This window comes from Gigantopelta aegis, chromosome 1 (assembly GCF_016097555.1).
Source record: "Gigantopelta aegis isolate Gae_Host chromosome 1, Gae_host_genome, whole genome shotgun sequence".
In the NCBI taxonomy this organism is placed as follows: Eukaryota; Metazoa; Mollusca; class Gastropoda; order Neomphalida; family Peltospiridae; genus Gigantopelta; species Gigantopelta aegis.
Genome location: NC_054699.1, coordinates 22,676,459 through 22,688,967, shown reverse-complemented (window position 1 = coordinate 22,688,967; position 12,509 = coordinate 22,676,459). Strand labels below are relative to the sequence as shown.

The 12,509-nt window shown below is 36.5% G+C and overlaps 1 protein-coding gene across 2 annotated transcripts in view; it reads left to right on the top strand.

Annotated features, from left to right (window-relative positions):
- The first annotated feature begins 932 nt into the window (after nucleotides 1-932).
- LOC121372252 (U2 snRNP-associated SURP motif-containing protein-like) overlaps nucleotides 933-12,509 on the top strand; it is a 55,417-nt gene continuing 43,840 nt past the window's right edge. The window contains exons 1-7 of one of the 2 annotated variants that reach the window (XM_041498551.1): nucleotides 933-1,012; nucleotides 6,642-6,737; nucleotides 7,378-7,495; nucleotides 8,603-8,736; nucleotides 9,403-9,473; nucleotides 9,753-9,892; nucleotides 10,871-10,953. In XM_041498551.1, the coding sequence (XP_041354485.1) occupies nucleotides 953-1,012; nucleotides 6,642-6,737; nucleotides 7,378-7,495; nucleotides 8,603-8,736; nucleotides 9,403-9,473; nucleotides 9,753-9,892; nucleotides 10,871-10,953 (702 nt within the window). In that variant the 5' untranslated portion in view covers nucleotides 933-952. Of the gene's footprint in view, nucleotides 1,013-6,641; nucleotides 6,738-7,377; nucleotides 7,496-8,599; nucleotides 8,737-9,402; nucleotides 9,474-9,752; nucleotides 9,893-10,870; nucleotides 10,954-12,509 lie in introns of both variants that reach the window. The other variant, XM_041498546.1, reaches the window with a different exon arrangement.

The window sequence follows — 12,509 nt, the reverse complement described above, 5'->3', positions numbered from 1 at the left end:
GTTACGTAATTAGCAACACCCCTTACATGTAACGCGTATGCCAACAGCTGGCCACTGTCAAATTTTCAAGGCAAATCCCCCACTGACCGACCCCTAGAAAGGCGTTGTACCATATCTCTATGGATATAAATATGTTTTGGAGATATGAGATGACCCCTCAATCAAAACAATTAAATTTGCCCCACTTTCAAAATAATGGCTTTGTTTTTTTTACCTGGATAAGGCAGCGTAGTGCGGTGCACCAAACGTAATTGGATTTTCTGTTCTATATGCTTAAATAATAAAACTATTCCAGGGAATGTAGTTTTAATGACACCATTGCAAAAATATTTACATCGGCTATTGGGAGTCAAACAAAGGTAAATTTATACCGTTAAACCTGCTCTAGTTGACGCCTGTTTTAATTCATAATTAATTATTTTTATTTTTTTTGCCATCAGAGGGCTCCATCTTGCGTAGTTTCTATAAACTGAACAAATATAATAACATAAATAACTTAATATAGGCATAGTATTATTTACTTTGTGACAGTTTAAAAACATTTATTTAAAATCTAAAATCGCTATCTTCTTGTAAACTAAAACAGTTTTCAACAAAAAGATGCTCTCAAGAAAACACACACATACATATTTTAATAATAATGATGATGATGATAATAATAATAATAATAAATATATATAAAATAAATAATTAGCTAGTGAACACATCATGTAGAACGCATTCAAATGGTGGAGGGATGGTGCATATGAAAATATCTTGCTACTTAGTCTAATGGGAAAATGTAGCGGGTTTCCTCTAAACTTATATATCAGAATTACCAAATGTTTGACATTCAACAGCAGATGATTAATAAATCAATCTGCTCTAAAACAAGAAAGACAGATGCTGGATCTTTGAAATGAATGGAGGAAATTTCTAGAATTTTCGGAAAGAAAGACGCCGCACACCCAAAATGGCTGACAAATTACCTTGGGGGATGAAGGGGGATAGATTAACCCCCGGATCAACCAAAGTAAGTGTAATTTTTATCATTGTTCTATTCTTGTACAACTTAATGATATTGTTCATCAAATAAAGTTGATAACATGCAATTGTTTGATGCATTCTTTCCAGAATTCCTTTTTTTCGCAGCAGTGCTGATCGTAGCATTGCAGTTTGCATTAGCCATGATTAGGCTTAGCAATGAACAGATCAATGAGTGAATGACTTGATTTTATGATTTAATAGGGTAACCGGACACTTTTTGAATATAACAAGAATGATAGTCATTTTGGGAAAGAGCTCGACCCGTACCTCTCCTATACTAACACTATAACTAACCTTAGGCTAACCATTGAAAAGGGGTTACCGGTTGAACTCATGCTATACAATAAGCAAAAAAATCAAATATAATAAAAACAATACTTCGTAAATACAGTAATACTTTACCTATCTCAAGTAACATTATTTTATTATGAAAAACAGTAATAATCTCCCACGAACGTAACATTTTCCTCCAACAAACTAAGCCCTATTGTCCGAACCAAATTGTTAACAACTACAAAAAATTACTCTCCTGCCTTTAATTGCCGTTAGATTTCCTCCAAAGTTTGTCCAAACACAAATCGTAAAAAAAACCCCACTACAAATATACAGATTCCACACACAAGATTGCAACGATGTCGCCGATATTGTCTTTGCTGAGATTGCATAGGGAAAAATACATGCAGTTTTCTGCCGTCTGCCATGTTGCTTGTTTATGGAATACTCTTCAAGAGGGGTGAAAGCCTCCAAAGTATGTGACACAATTAATATGAAATCGATGATCTCTAGTGGTATCTTTAAAATAATAATAATATTTTTTTTTAATAATATGACGTCATCACGTTTGCTTTTATATCATAACATGTTATGATGTTGTTAGATTAAGTCCTATCCTTTCACCCCTCTTGAAGAATATTCCATAAAAAGTCAAAATGGCAGCTGATACAAAATTACATGCTTTTTTCCCTATGCGCTCTCAGCGAAGTCGATATAGGTGACATGGTTATTATCTGGTATGTGGAATGTGTGTCATTGTAATGTTTTTTTCAAGATTTGTGTCTGGACACACTTTGGAGGAAATCTAACAGCAATTAAAGGTAGGAGAGTAATTTATCGTAGTTGTTAACAATTTGGTTCGGACAATAAGTCGTACAGCCTACAGGACGTAACAGGTGTTTCTGCTATATTTTGACAAATGTCATATGTTTTCAATAGTTTCATTGGCTAATCTATTTTTTGTCCTTGTTATGGTAATGTAGTGTAGGTACACTCCATGCAATAATTTACATCAAATTCTTCTTTTGAAAATAAAATCATAAAATGTTTGTAAAAACTTGTAAAACATATTAAGTAATTTTCAGATCAATAAAAAGTGTTCACTGAAAACCAGTGGTTGCAAAACAAGGCGTCGTGCATCGCATGCGACATTTACTACCCTCATTTCCGACGTCTGTTTTCGCCACAGTTGCTCAGACTCCAGTTCATATTTTCTTGGTTCTTGTCTGAATGTATAGCTCGGCTTATATGGGTTAATTTCTTCAGGAAAACTGAGTTTCCCACGAATACGGCGTCCATTACTGCTCATTGCCTTTGTTTTTAAAATATATTTTGTTTTGATTCATGAGCACACTCACTGGTAGACCCAGTGATTTTCCGCGATCGCAGAAAATGGACGGAATTCCCATTGTGAAACAGAATTTACATTTGGAAACGGAATTACGATTTTCCGCGAAGTTAAAAATAAATAAAAAAATACTATTTTACTATTGCCACATGCTGTAAAACTGACGCTTGACCCGTGCGCAGTACTATTGGCAAACGCTAGACTGGATTATGCGCTTCACGGTAAACCAAATGGTCACACTGGGAACCAATCAAATATTTTGCGAACGTTAGCGAAACGTTTGCTGACTGAACTTGGGGCTGGTTTTCTACTTAGTCTGTTGCGCCTGCGCAGATGGAACAGGTTTTTATTTTCCAGGAGTAAGCTTAGCCAGCGGTTTGTCGCTAACACTTGTCTCGGAAGACAAATTTTTACGCTACACATTAAACCGAATGACCATTTTGGGAACCACCAGTCAAAATAGGTTTGCAAACATTTAGCAAAAAAACAGTTGGCTGAACGTTGCGATGATAAAATAAATGTTTACGTTTTGTGAACCCTAAGCCCCATTGAATAAAGCAGTGCACTTAATTGTTGGACAGTCATGCTTTATGTAGTTATTACAATTGTAGCCTTTGCTCCTGATGTGATTTTTCGCAACTAATATGTAGGCTTACTTTGATTTAATGACAAATAGCGACGCATGTTAACACCAGTACATTTTCGGACCCTTTAATTTGTCACAACTTGTGTTAGTTCAAATGTTAATTACATATTGTAGTCTGAAACGGAATTTACAAAAACATGAAGCTGAAAATAGCTCCTTTTTTTAAAAACGGAAAACCACGAGTCATACTTGTTCTATTCTTGGGCCAACAATTTCACCAACTATATGCATTACAAGTGTACTACATTGCACACTTCTGTGGTAACAGAGTCCGGCCCATATCTGGGTTCTAGACTTGAGCAGATACTCCACTTGTAAACTTCGACTAGACATCAGTGATCTTAATAGTCATATAAAAAATTTTCGTTATATCTCAGATGATCCGTCTTGTTCTTGTGGCCATCCAATAGAAGATACAAATCATTTCATTCTCCACTGTCCCCTATACGATGAACAAAGAAACAATTTCATGTCAAACTATTTACATCTAAATTATAAGCAGATTCTGTTGGGAAATTCAGAATTTAGTGAAAAAGAAAATGAAAAAATAATTAAAACTACTTTAAAATACATAACTGCTACTAAACGTTTCTGCTAAAGTTTACACTAATGTTTTGGCTAGAAATTCCCAAAACCAAAGAAAAGTATTTAGTTTTTTATTTACTATACCTACACCTTTCACTCTATCCCCTCTTCTTTTCTTCCTCCTTTAAATCTACTATAGTCTGTGGTATCTAAACATGTATCCGCATGTAAATTGTAGGGAGAGGTCTTAATATAGGCTAAGCCTGTTGACTAATCCCAGTATGTTGTTTTGGCAAATAAATATTGTTTAAACCAGCTATATATTTTCATAAAATCTAACTCCACCAGACCCTAATCTTGTCGGCGAAATGAGCATTTTGTTTGCCGAGAGTCTACTCAAGTCGCCGAGTTATTAGCAGTAGTGAGAAGTCGAAGTCGTCGTAATATTTTTGACCTAATCCTATTTCAAAAACGAAATCATACAACAGACGTCAAGATCCCGACTTGTTTATTGTCATAGATCACATGGCACTTTGTCGCCATATGTCTAAGTGTTTTTTCTTTGGTGTTAGACTGTATTCTTGATGTATAATCTCGAACCTGCCTATTAACGGGAAATGGTTTCTGTGCACGCGCATTGTAATGACCGATTGATTTGATGAATTAATGTTTTACCTTGATCAATTTATTATTAAAATCAACCAACAAATGTTAATACTCATGCCAGTTTTGCTGTGAAGAGATTAAATAAATTTTTAATGAAACCAGAGGTTCTAGAATACGGTGGCCCGATGCCCGAGGTCAGTGCTTTTTGGATTCGGGCCAGTAAAAGTTGTTGTGTGCCATCCCTATGGCAAGTCGTCAAAACATTTCTTTTTTTCAATCTACAATGCTACGATTGTACGAAAACAAAATAAACATTTACAAGTTACTTCTTACATTTTGCTGTCACATGCAATATATCGGCAACAAATAGTTGGCCACCAGTAATCTTTGACCCATCCATGACATCAATATACCTATCGATGTAACTATATTCAAGTGTAAACATTGAAAAAACAAAAGTTCATTGTATCGCTGCCATTTTCTTTTTTGCAACGGAACCCAAAGATTTGTTACTCTAATACTAATATTAGTACAGTGCAAGCATAATATGCCAAACTGTAACCAGTCTTTTATTAGTTTAAAGGTTGCAAGCTATTATTTACATTTGCAAAAATTTAAAATTTAAAATTATTTATTTAATTTATAAAATGACATAAATTTTAATAAATAAATAAATAAATAAAAATAATTAAATACACAATATCATGGAATATATACATTTAATTTAAGTATCTACATTCAAAAAATACTAATTCGGTGTGGGGGGGTTGTACAGGGGGAGAAGTTCCCATTCATAAGTAAATCAATATATACTCATAAGATTAATTATGTCACATAATTAGGAGGCTTCCACCCCTCTTGAAGAATATTCCATAAAAAAACCAAAGTGCCAGATGGTGAAAAATTGCATGTCTTTTGTCCTAGGAGAAAGTGGATATTGGTGATATGGTTTCAGTATTATAACCGGCCTCGGTGGCGTCGTGGTTAGGCCATCGGTCTACAGACTGGTAGGTACTGGGTTCGGATCCCAGTCGAGGCATGGTATTTTTAATCCAGACACCGTCTCCAAACCCTGAGTGAGTGCTCCGCAAGGCTCAATAGGTAGGTGTAAACCACTTGCACTGACCAGTGATCCATAACTGGTTCAACAAAGGCCATGGTTTGTGCTATCCTGCCTGCGGGAAGCGCAAATAAAAGATCCCTTGCTGCTAATTGGAAAGAGTAGCCCATGTAGTGGCGACAGCGGGTTTCCTCTCAAAATCTGTGTGGTCCTTGAACCATATGTCTGACGCCATATAACCGTAAATAAAATGTGTTGAGTGTGTTGTTAAATAAAAAAATTCTTTCTTTCAGTCTAATAGGTGGAATCCATGTCAATGTATTAATTTTTTTTTCATGATTTATGTTTGGACAAAACTTGGAGAAAATCTAATGGTAATTAAAGGTACTTATGTAGGAGAGTAATTTATCGTAGTTGTCATCAATTTGGTTCGGACTTAGGTCACATTGTACAACTATTTTGATGTAAACAGAAGGGACAATGGAATCCAGTTCCCGTAATATTCCTGTAAACAAAAATTATGATAATCTAATTAGATTCCTGACATAACATCATTGTCATCAAAATTTAAAAAACAAAAAAAACAACAGTGAAAGAAACATTGAGAAAAAAAATATCGTTCTGGGCACACACAAAAAAATTTTCCCACAGATTTACAGGGTTCTATATTTTTATTAAAAAAGACATAGTTGCAACCAGTTTTATGTATATTGACTTGGAATTTTTCTGATTAAATGCGGAACAGGGCGAAATGTTACGAAATGTACCAATACATATATTCACTTCGCCTATTTTTATCAAACTTCTCTCCTTTTTTGGGGGAAGGAAGAAGTCATTTCTCCTACTTTTTCAATTCTAGATTAGGGCCTGCATACGATAGAGCATTAAATCGGGATCATTTTGTTTTCAGCGATATTTTTAGTCAATTGAAACTTCATTACCACTACTGTTTAATGTTTAAAAATTGTGTAGCGATGTCTGAAACTTGCGTAGTGAATCGCGACACGATACTGAACAAAATGTTCCCTGTTACATTACATAATTGTGGAGCAGCCACATACATGTAATTCCCATTTAAAAACATATTTATTTCCTTTGCTCCTGCTAGAAAGAATATTGTTTCATCATCGTCATTTGTATGTTTTTGTCTTTTCCAGGCAATATCAGAAAGTAAACTAAAGATGTTTGAGATTGGAAATATGAATTTGAAGAAAACACTCACAAAGAAAGAACAAGAAGAATTACGCAAAAAGGTTAGCATTGATGCTGTGTAAAACTATATGGATTCATTACTTTGTTTTATTAGCAACGTTACTATGGAATAGAATGGTGATGGTAGGTGATACTATGTCATATGGATTTTATCATGGATGGCATTTTTAATACCTTGTTTGGGGTGGGGGGGACTAGCTCAGTCGGTAGAGTGCTCGCCTGATGTGCTTTCATAATAGGATTGAACCACCTCAGTCGACCCATTCTCTGATTTGTTTTTTGTCCCGTCCCAACCAATGACCCACATCTGTTATATCAAATGCTGTGGTATGTGATGCCCTGTCTATGAAAGAAATTGCATATAAAAGATCCCTTGCTGCTAATGTAGCAGGTTCCTCTAAGATTGTGGTAAAAAAAAAAAAAAACCATACATACGTTTGACATCCAGTAGCCAATGATTAATGAATCAATGTGTTTTAGTGGTGTCGTTAAACAGAAAAACTTTTAACTTCAGGCATCAAAATAAGAAGTTCAGTATTGTCATTTGGGTTACTAAGACGTTACTGTGCATGTTAATAAAAATGGGTTAAGCAAACTATACTTACGCGAACGAGGCTCGAGCGAAACTATAACTGTATGTGATGTCGTTATTAAGTACACATTATTTTCTTTTGTTCCTAGCGAGATGAAGAAGCGACGGCTCAAGTGTACCGGGAATTTGTTGCCTCGTTTGAGGACTCCCACAAACACGCGGGCGGCAAGACGTGGGTGAAGGGAGGAACAGTGAATGCTGACAAAGGTGAGTACAGCAGTGCTAGCTCTGGGTGAGCAAAATATCTCGGCAAATTATCTTTAAAAAAATGCAAAACCTTGTTATTTTCCTACACATTTTTTTCGTCAAATAGTTTTTTTATTTTTTTTATTTTTCTTAAAATTGGCAAGTGACAAAGCTAGCCCTGGTACAGTCAAACCTTGTCTAACAGACACATGAGAGCGAGACAGCCCAGTGGTAAAACACTTGCGTGATGCACTGATGGTCTGGGATCGATCCCCGTCAGTGGGACCACTGGGCTATTTCTCGTTCCAGTTGGTGTAACAAAACCCATGGTATGTACTATCCCAGGGTGCGAAATAAGCGATATCTATTCGCAAACTGTGACACAAATATCATGGTTTGCTAGTCAAATATGTTTCTGTGTTGCAGACAATTGCGATGTAATTTTTAATTGTAATTAAAAATATATATTATTATGAAAATGTGTATGTCATTCAAGCATGGACTAAAGTCAATCCCCGGGTCTATAGTGTAGAATGCAATCAAATTGTAAATTTTTTGAAAGAGGCACGCTAGGTTTTCGCTTCCTATTTATTGCACAAGTTTATTTTGCTCAAGAATAATATACCACCAGACCATGTAACATTCGAATAGTATGTTCATGCGCAAACGAAACAAGTGCAATAAATAGTGAAAAAGACTGTGACGAATCCTTTATGTATTAAGATAAATTAACTGATGGTGAGGTTATGTTTATTTTAGTAACATGGTTATGTGTTGTATGTATCTGTAGGTGATGCAGGGCAGAACGTAGCCCAGTGGTACAGTGCATGCTCGCTGTGCGGTCGGTCTGGGATCGATCCCCATCGGTAGACCCATTGGGCTATTTCTAGTTCCATCCAGAGCACCACAACTGGTATATCAAAGGCCGTGGTAATGTACTACCCTGTCTGTGGGACTGTGCATATAAAAGATCCCTTGCTGCTAATCAAAAAGAGTAGCCCATGAAGTGGCGACAGCGGGTTACCTCTCTCATTATCTGTGTGGTCCTTAACCATATGTTTGATGCCATATAACCGTAAATACAATGTGTTGAGTGCATTGTTAAAAAAAAACATTTCCTTCCAGTAGGTGATGCAAAGCAGGAGAAGGGTAAGCTGTATCGACCGACATCGAAGCTGGCCGAACTCGCATCAACATTCCAGTCGAACAAGGAGCCGCGCAGTCAGGATGAAGACAGCCCAAGTCACAGATTGGCTGCTGCGGTTTGTAGTGTCCTATATTTCTCGTTCCAGTCAGTGCACCATGACTGGTATTTCAAAGGCCATGGTATATCAAATCCGTGATATGTGCTATCCTGTTTGAGGGATGGTGCATATAAAAGATCCTTTGCTACTAATGGAAAAATGTAGCAGGTTTCTTCTATAAGACTACATGTAAAAAAAATAGCAAATGTTTAACATCCAATAGCTGATAACTAATAAATCAATATGCTATAATGGTGTCATTGTAACTGTTAAGTAACTTAGTTGAAGGGTCTTTTCCATCCTGTTACAAAAATGTTTTTTGTAAATAATTTCATTATGGTTTGACGTAAGAAGAAAAGTAAAAATAGTTTGAAAATAACAAAAATATACCATTTTTGTGTGCAATTTAGAAAACAATCGGATCAGAAATAATTTGTAGTAAATTCTATAGTATGGGGGAAAAAAGGAGTTCCTTGTGGGAAGGACTATAGGTTTCTTGTCAGTTTGTCACACAGTGTTTCCAACATTGTAACTGTTAAGTAATTTAGAAGAGAGGAGCTACAGTAGAAATGTCACAGACGTTGCCATTTAAAGGGAGCTGTCACTCTCATTCCCCATCACTCACCCACCCCCCATGATGTTAGTGTTACTTGCATATTGATTATTAATGACTGTATGTTTCAGAAATCGGCCAAAAAGAAGATGGATGAGAAGAAGAAGAGTAATCTTGAATTATTCAAAGAAGAGCTCAAACAGTGAGTAGTCTTGTCTATCTGTCTTATATCTGTGTCATGAATTATTCACGGAAGCTCTGAAACATCGAGTAACTTGTTAATTTCTCAGTGACTTGGCAGTGTCATTGAGACATCTTGGTTCATAGTATCCAAATTTTAAGTTATAAATTGTAATCTTCAGCGGGGGGGGGGGGGGGGGGGGGGGGTGTGGGTCCCGTCAGTTTTAATTACAAGTAAACTGACTCACGGTTATTGGATTTATATTTGATATTGTTATTAAGATATTTTGTTAACTTTCAGAATTCAGGAGGAGAGACAAGAGCGACACAAGCTGAAGAGAGCTTTCCGCAGCATTTCTCAGCAGAATCCGACAGTTAACGTTCCAGACATCCCCGACGTTGACCCCATGGATGTTGGTCCACCCTCTCTTAAAGGTCCAGGTAACTAGCTTTTCTTTTCAGACAAAATCGGATGTCCAAGGTTGGCGTGATTTATCATATTGTCAATATTGTATATTCATTTGTCAATCTGATTTTGGTTTTTTAGTCCCCGACCAGTCCGACTGAAGGGGACTATAGGTTTCGTTTCCATTTGTCTGTCCTTCCATCTGTCCCACATATAGTTTTGCAATATTTTTACAATGCCTCAAGATTTTAAGCTGACATTTTGTGTATGACTTTATCATGTTCTGTTACAGATCAAATTCAACTTTCATTGTGATTTACCCATTTTTATGGACCTTGAGCTTAGACTGGGTTTTTTCTCTCATAATACCTCAAGATATTGAGCTGAATTTTTTTTGTGTAGCTTTATCATGTATTGTTACAGATCAACTTTGACTTTCATGACGATTTACCCATTTTTCAATGAGTTATGGCCCTTGAACTTAGGATATACAAATGTTTGTTGGGTCCGGCAGGGGACATGTATTGCTTTAGCAGTACTCTAAAAATGCTTGTTTTTAAATATTTACGTCGGTGAACTTGCCTTGAATTTCAAAAATCCGATAGTCTATTTTTATTATTGTGCTGTTACAAAGATATTCAATAAAGTATCATAGTTGTCAAACGTCAGTATTTAAATCCCAAATTGATGGAAACTAAACACAAAAGTAAGGTTTGTTGGTGTTGCATCTTTCCACAAAATTGTAAAATAATTTATTTTTATGGAATAAAATGAAAATAGTTGATTTACCAGGAAAGGAAAACAAAATTAATCAATTATTTTGTTGTTTTGTTTCTGTTAATTAAAGTTAAAAAAAGTTTGAAGGAATTAATTTTACATGTGGCACTAAACCATACATAGTCTTCAGTATGTATCCATCAAAGTATGTAGTGGTCAAAAAACCTTAATTTAGCATTTCTTTATCTAGTTAATCACATGCAAATTTAATGTTGTACTGTATGTATTGCTTTCAGGAGATCGTGGTGCACCCGGATCATGGGGAGACCCTGGCGATGAGAACACAACAAACATATACGTAGGAAACATCAACCCTAAGGTAGGAATCGCCTTTCCCAAGTGGGGAAAATAGCTATGCTGAATACTAAATACGAAACATCAACCCTAAGGTAGGAATCGCCCTTCCCGAGTGGGGAAAAAACCTATGCTGAATACTAAATATGAAACATCAACCGTACGGTAGGAATCGCTCTTCCTGAGTGGGGGAAAAAATCTATACTGAATACTAAATATGAAACATAAACCGTACGGTAGGAATCGCTCTTCCTGAGTGGGGGAAAAAAGCTATACTGAATACTAAATATGAAATATCAACCGTACGGTAGGAATCGCTCTTCCCGAGTGGGGGGAAAAAGCTATACTGAATACTAAATATGAAATATCAACCGTACGGTAGGAATCGCTCTTCCCGAGTGGGGGAAAAAAGCTATACTGAATACTAAATATGAAACATCAACCCTAAGGTAGGAATCGCTCTTCCTGAGTGGAGGAAAAAAGCTATGCTGAATACTAAATATGAAACATCAACCCTACGGTAGGAATCGCTCTTCCCGAGTGGGGGAAAAAAGCTATACTGAATACTAAATATGAAACATCAACCGTACGGTAGGAATCGCTCTTCCCGAGTGGGGGAAAAAAGCTATACTGAATACTAAATATGAAACATCAACCCTACGGTAGGAATCGCTCTTCCTGAGTGGGGGAAAAAAGCTATACTGAATACTAAATATGAAACATCAACCCTAAGGTAGGAATCGCCCTTCCTGAGTGGGGGAAAAAAGCTATACTGAATACTAAATATAAAACATCAACCGTACGGTAGGAATCGCCCTTCCTGAGTGGGGGAAAAAAGCTATACTGAATACTAAATATAAAACATCAACCGTACGGTAGGAATCGCTCTTCCCGAGTGGGGAAAGCTATACTGAATACTAAATATGAAACATCAACCGTACGGTAGGAATCGCTCTTCCCGAGTGGGGAAAGCTATATTGAATACTAAATATAAAACATCAACCGTACGGTAGGAATCGCTCTTCCCGAGTGGGGAAAGCTATACTGAATACTAAATATGAAACATCAACCCTAAGGTAGGAATCACCCTTCCTGAGTGGGGGAAAAAAGCTATACTGAATACTAAATATGAAACATCAACCCTACGGTAGGAATCGCTCTTCCTGAGTGGGGAAAGCTATACTGAATACTAAATATGAAACATCAACCCTAAGGTAGGAATCGCTCTTCCCGAGTGGGGAAAGCTATACTGAATACTAAATATGAAACATCAACCCTAAGGTAGGAATCACACTTCCCAAGTGGGGAAAAAACCTATGCTGAATACTAAATATGAAACATCAACCCTACGGTAGGAATCGCTCTTCCTGAGTGGGGGAAAAAAGCTATACTGAATACTAAATATGAAACATCAACCCTACGGTAGGAATCGCTCTTCCTGAGTGGGGAAAGCTATACTGAATACTAAATATGAAACATCAACCCTAAGGTAGGAATCGCTCTTCCCGAGTGGGGAAAGCTATACTGAATACTAAATATGAAACATCAACCCTAAGGTAGGAATCACCCTTCCCAAGTGGG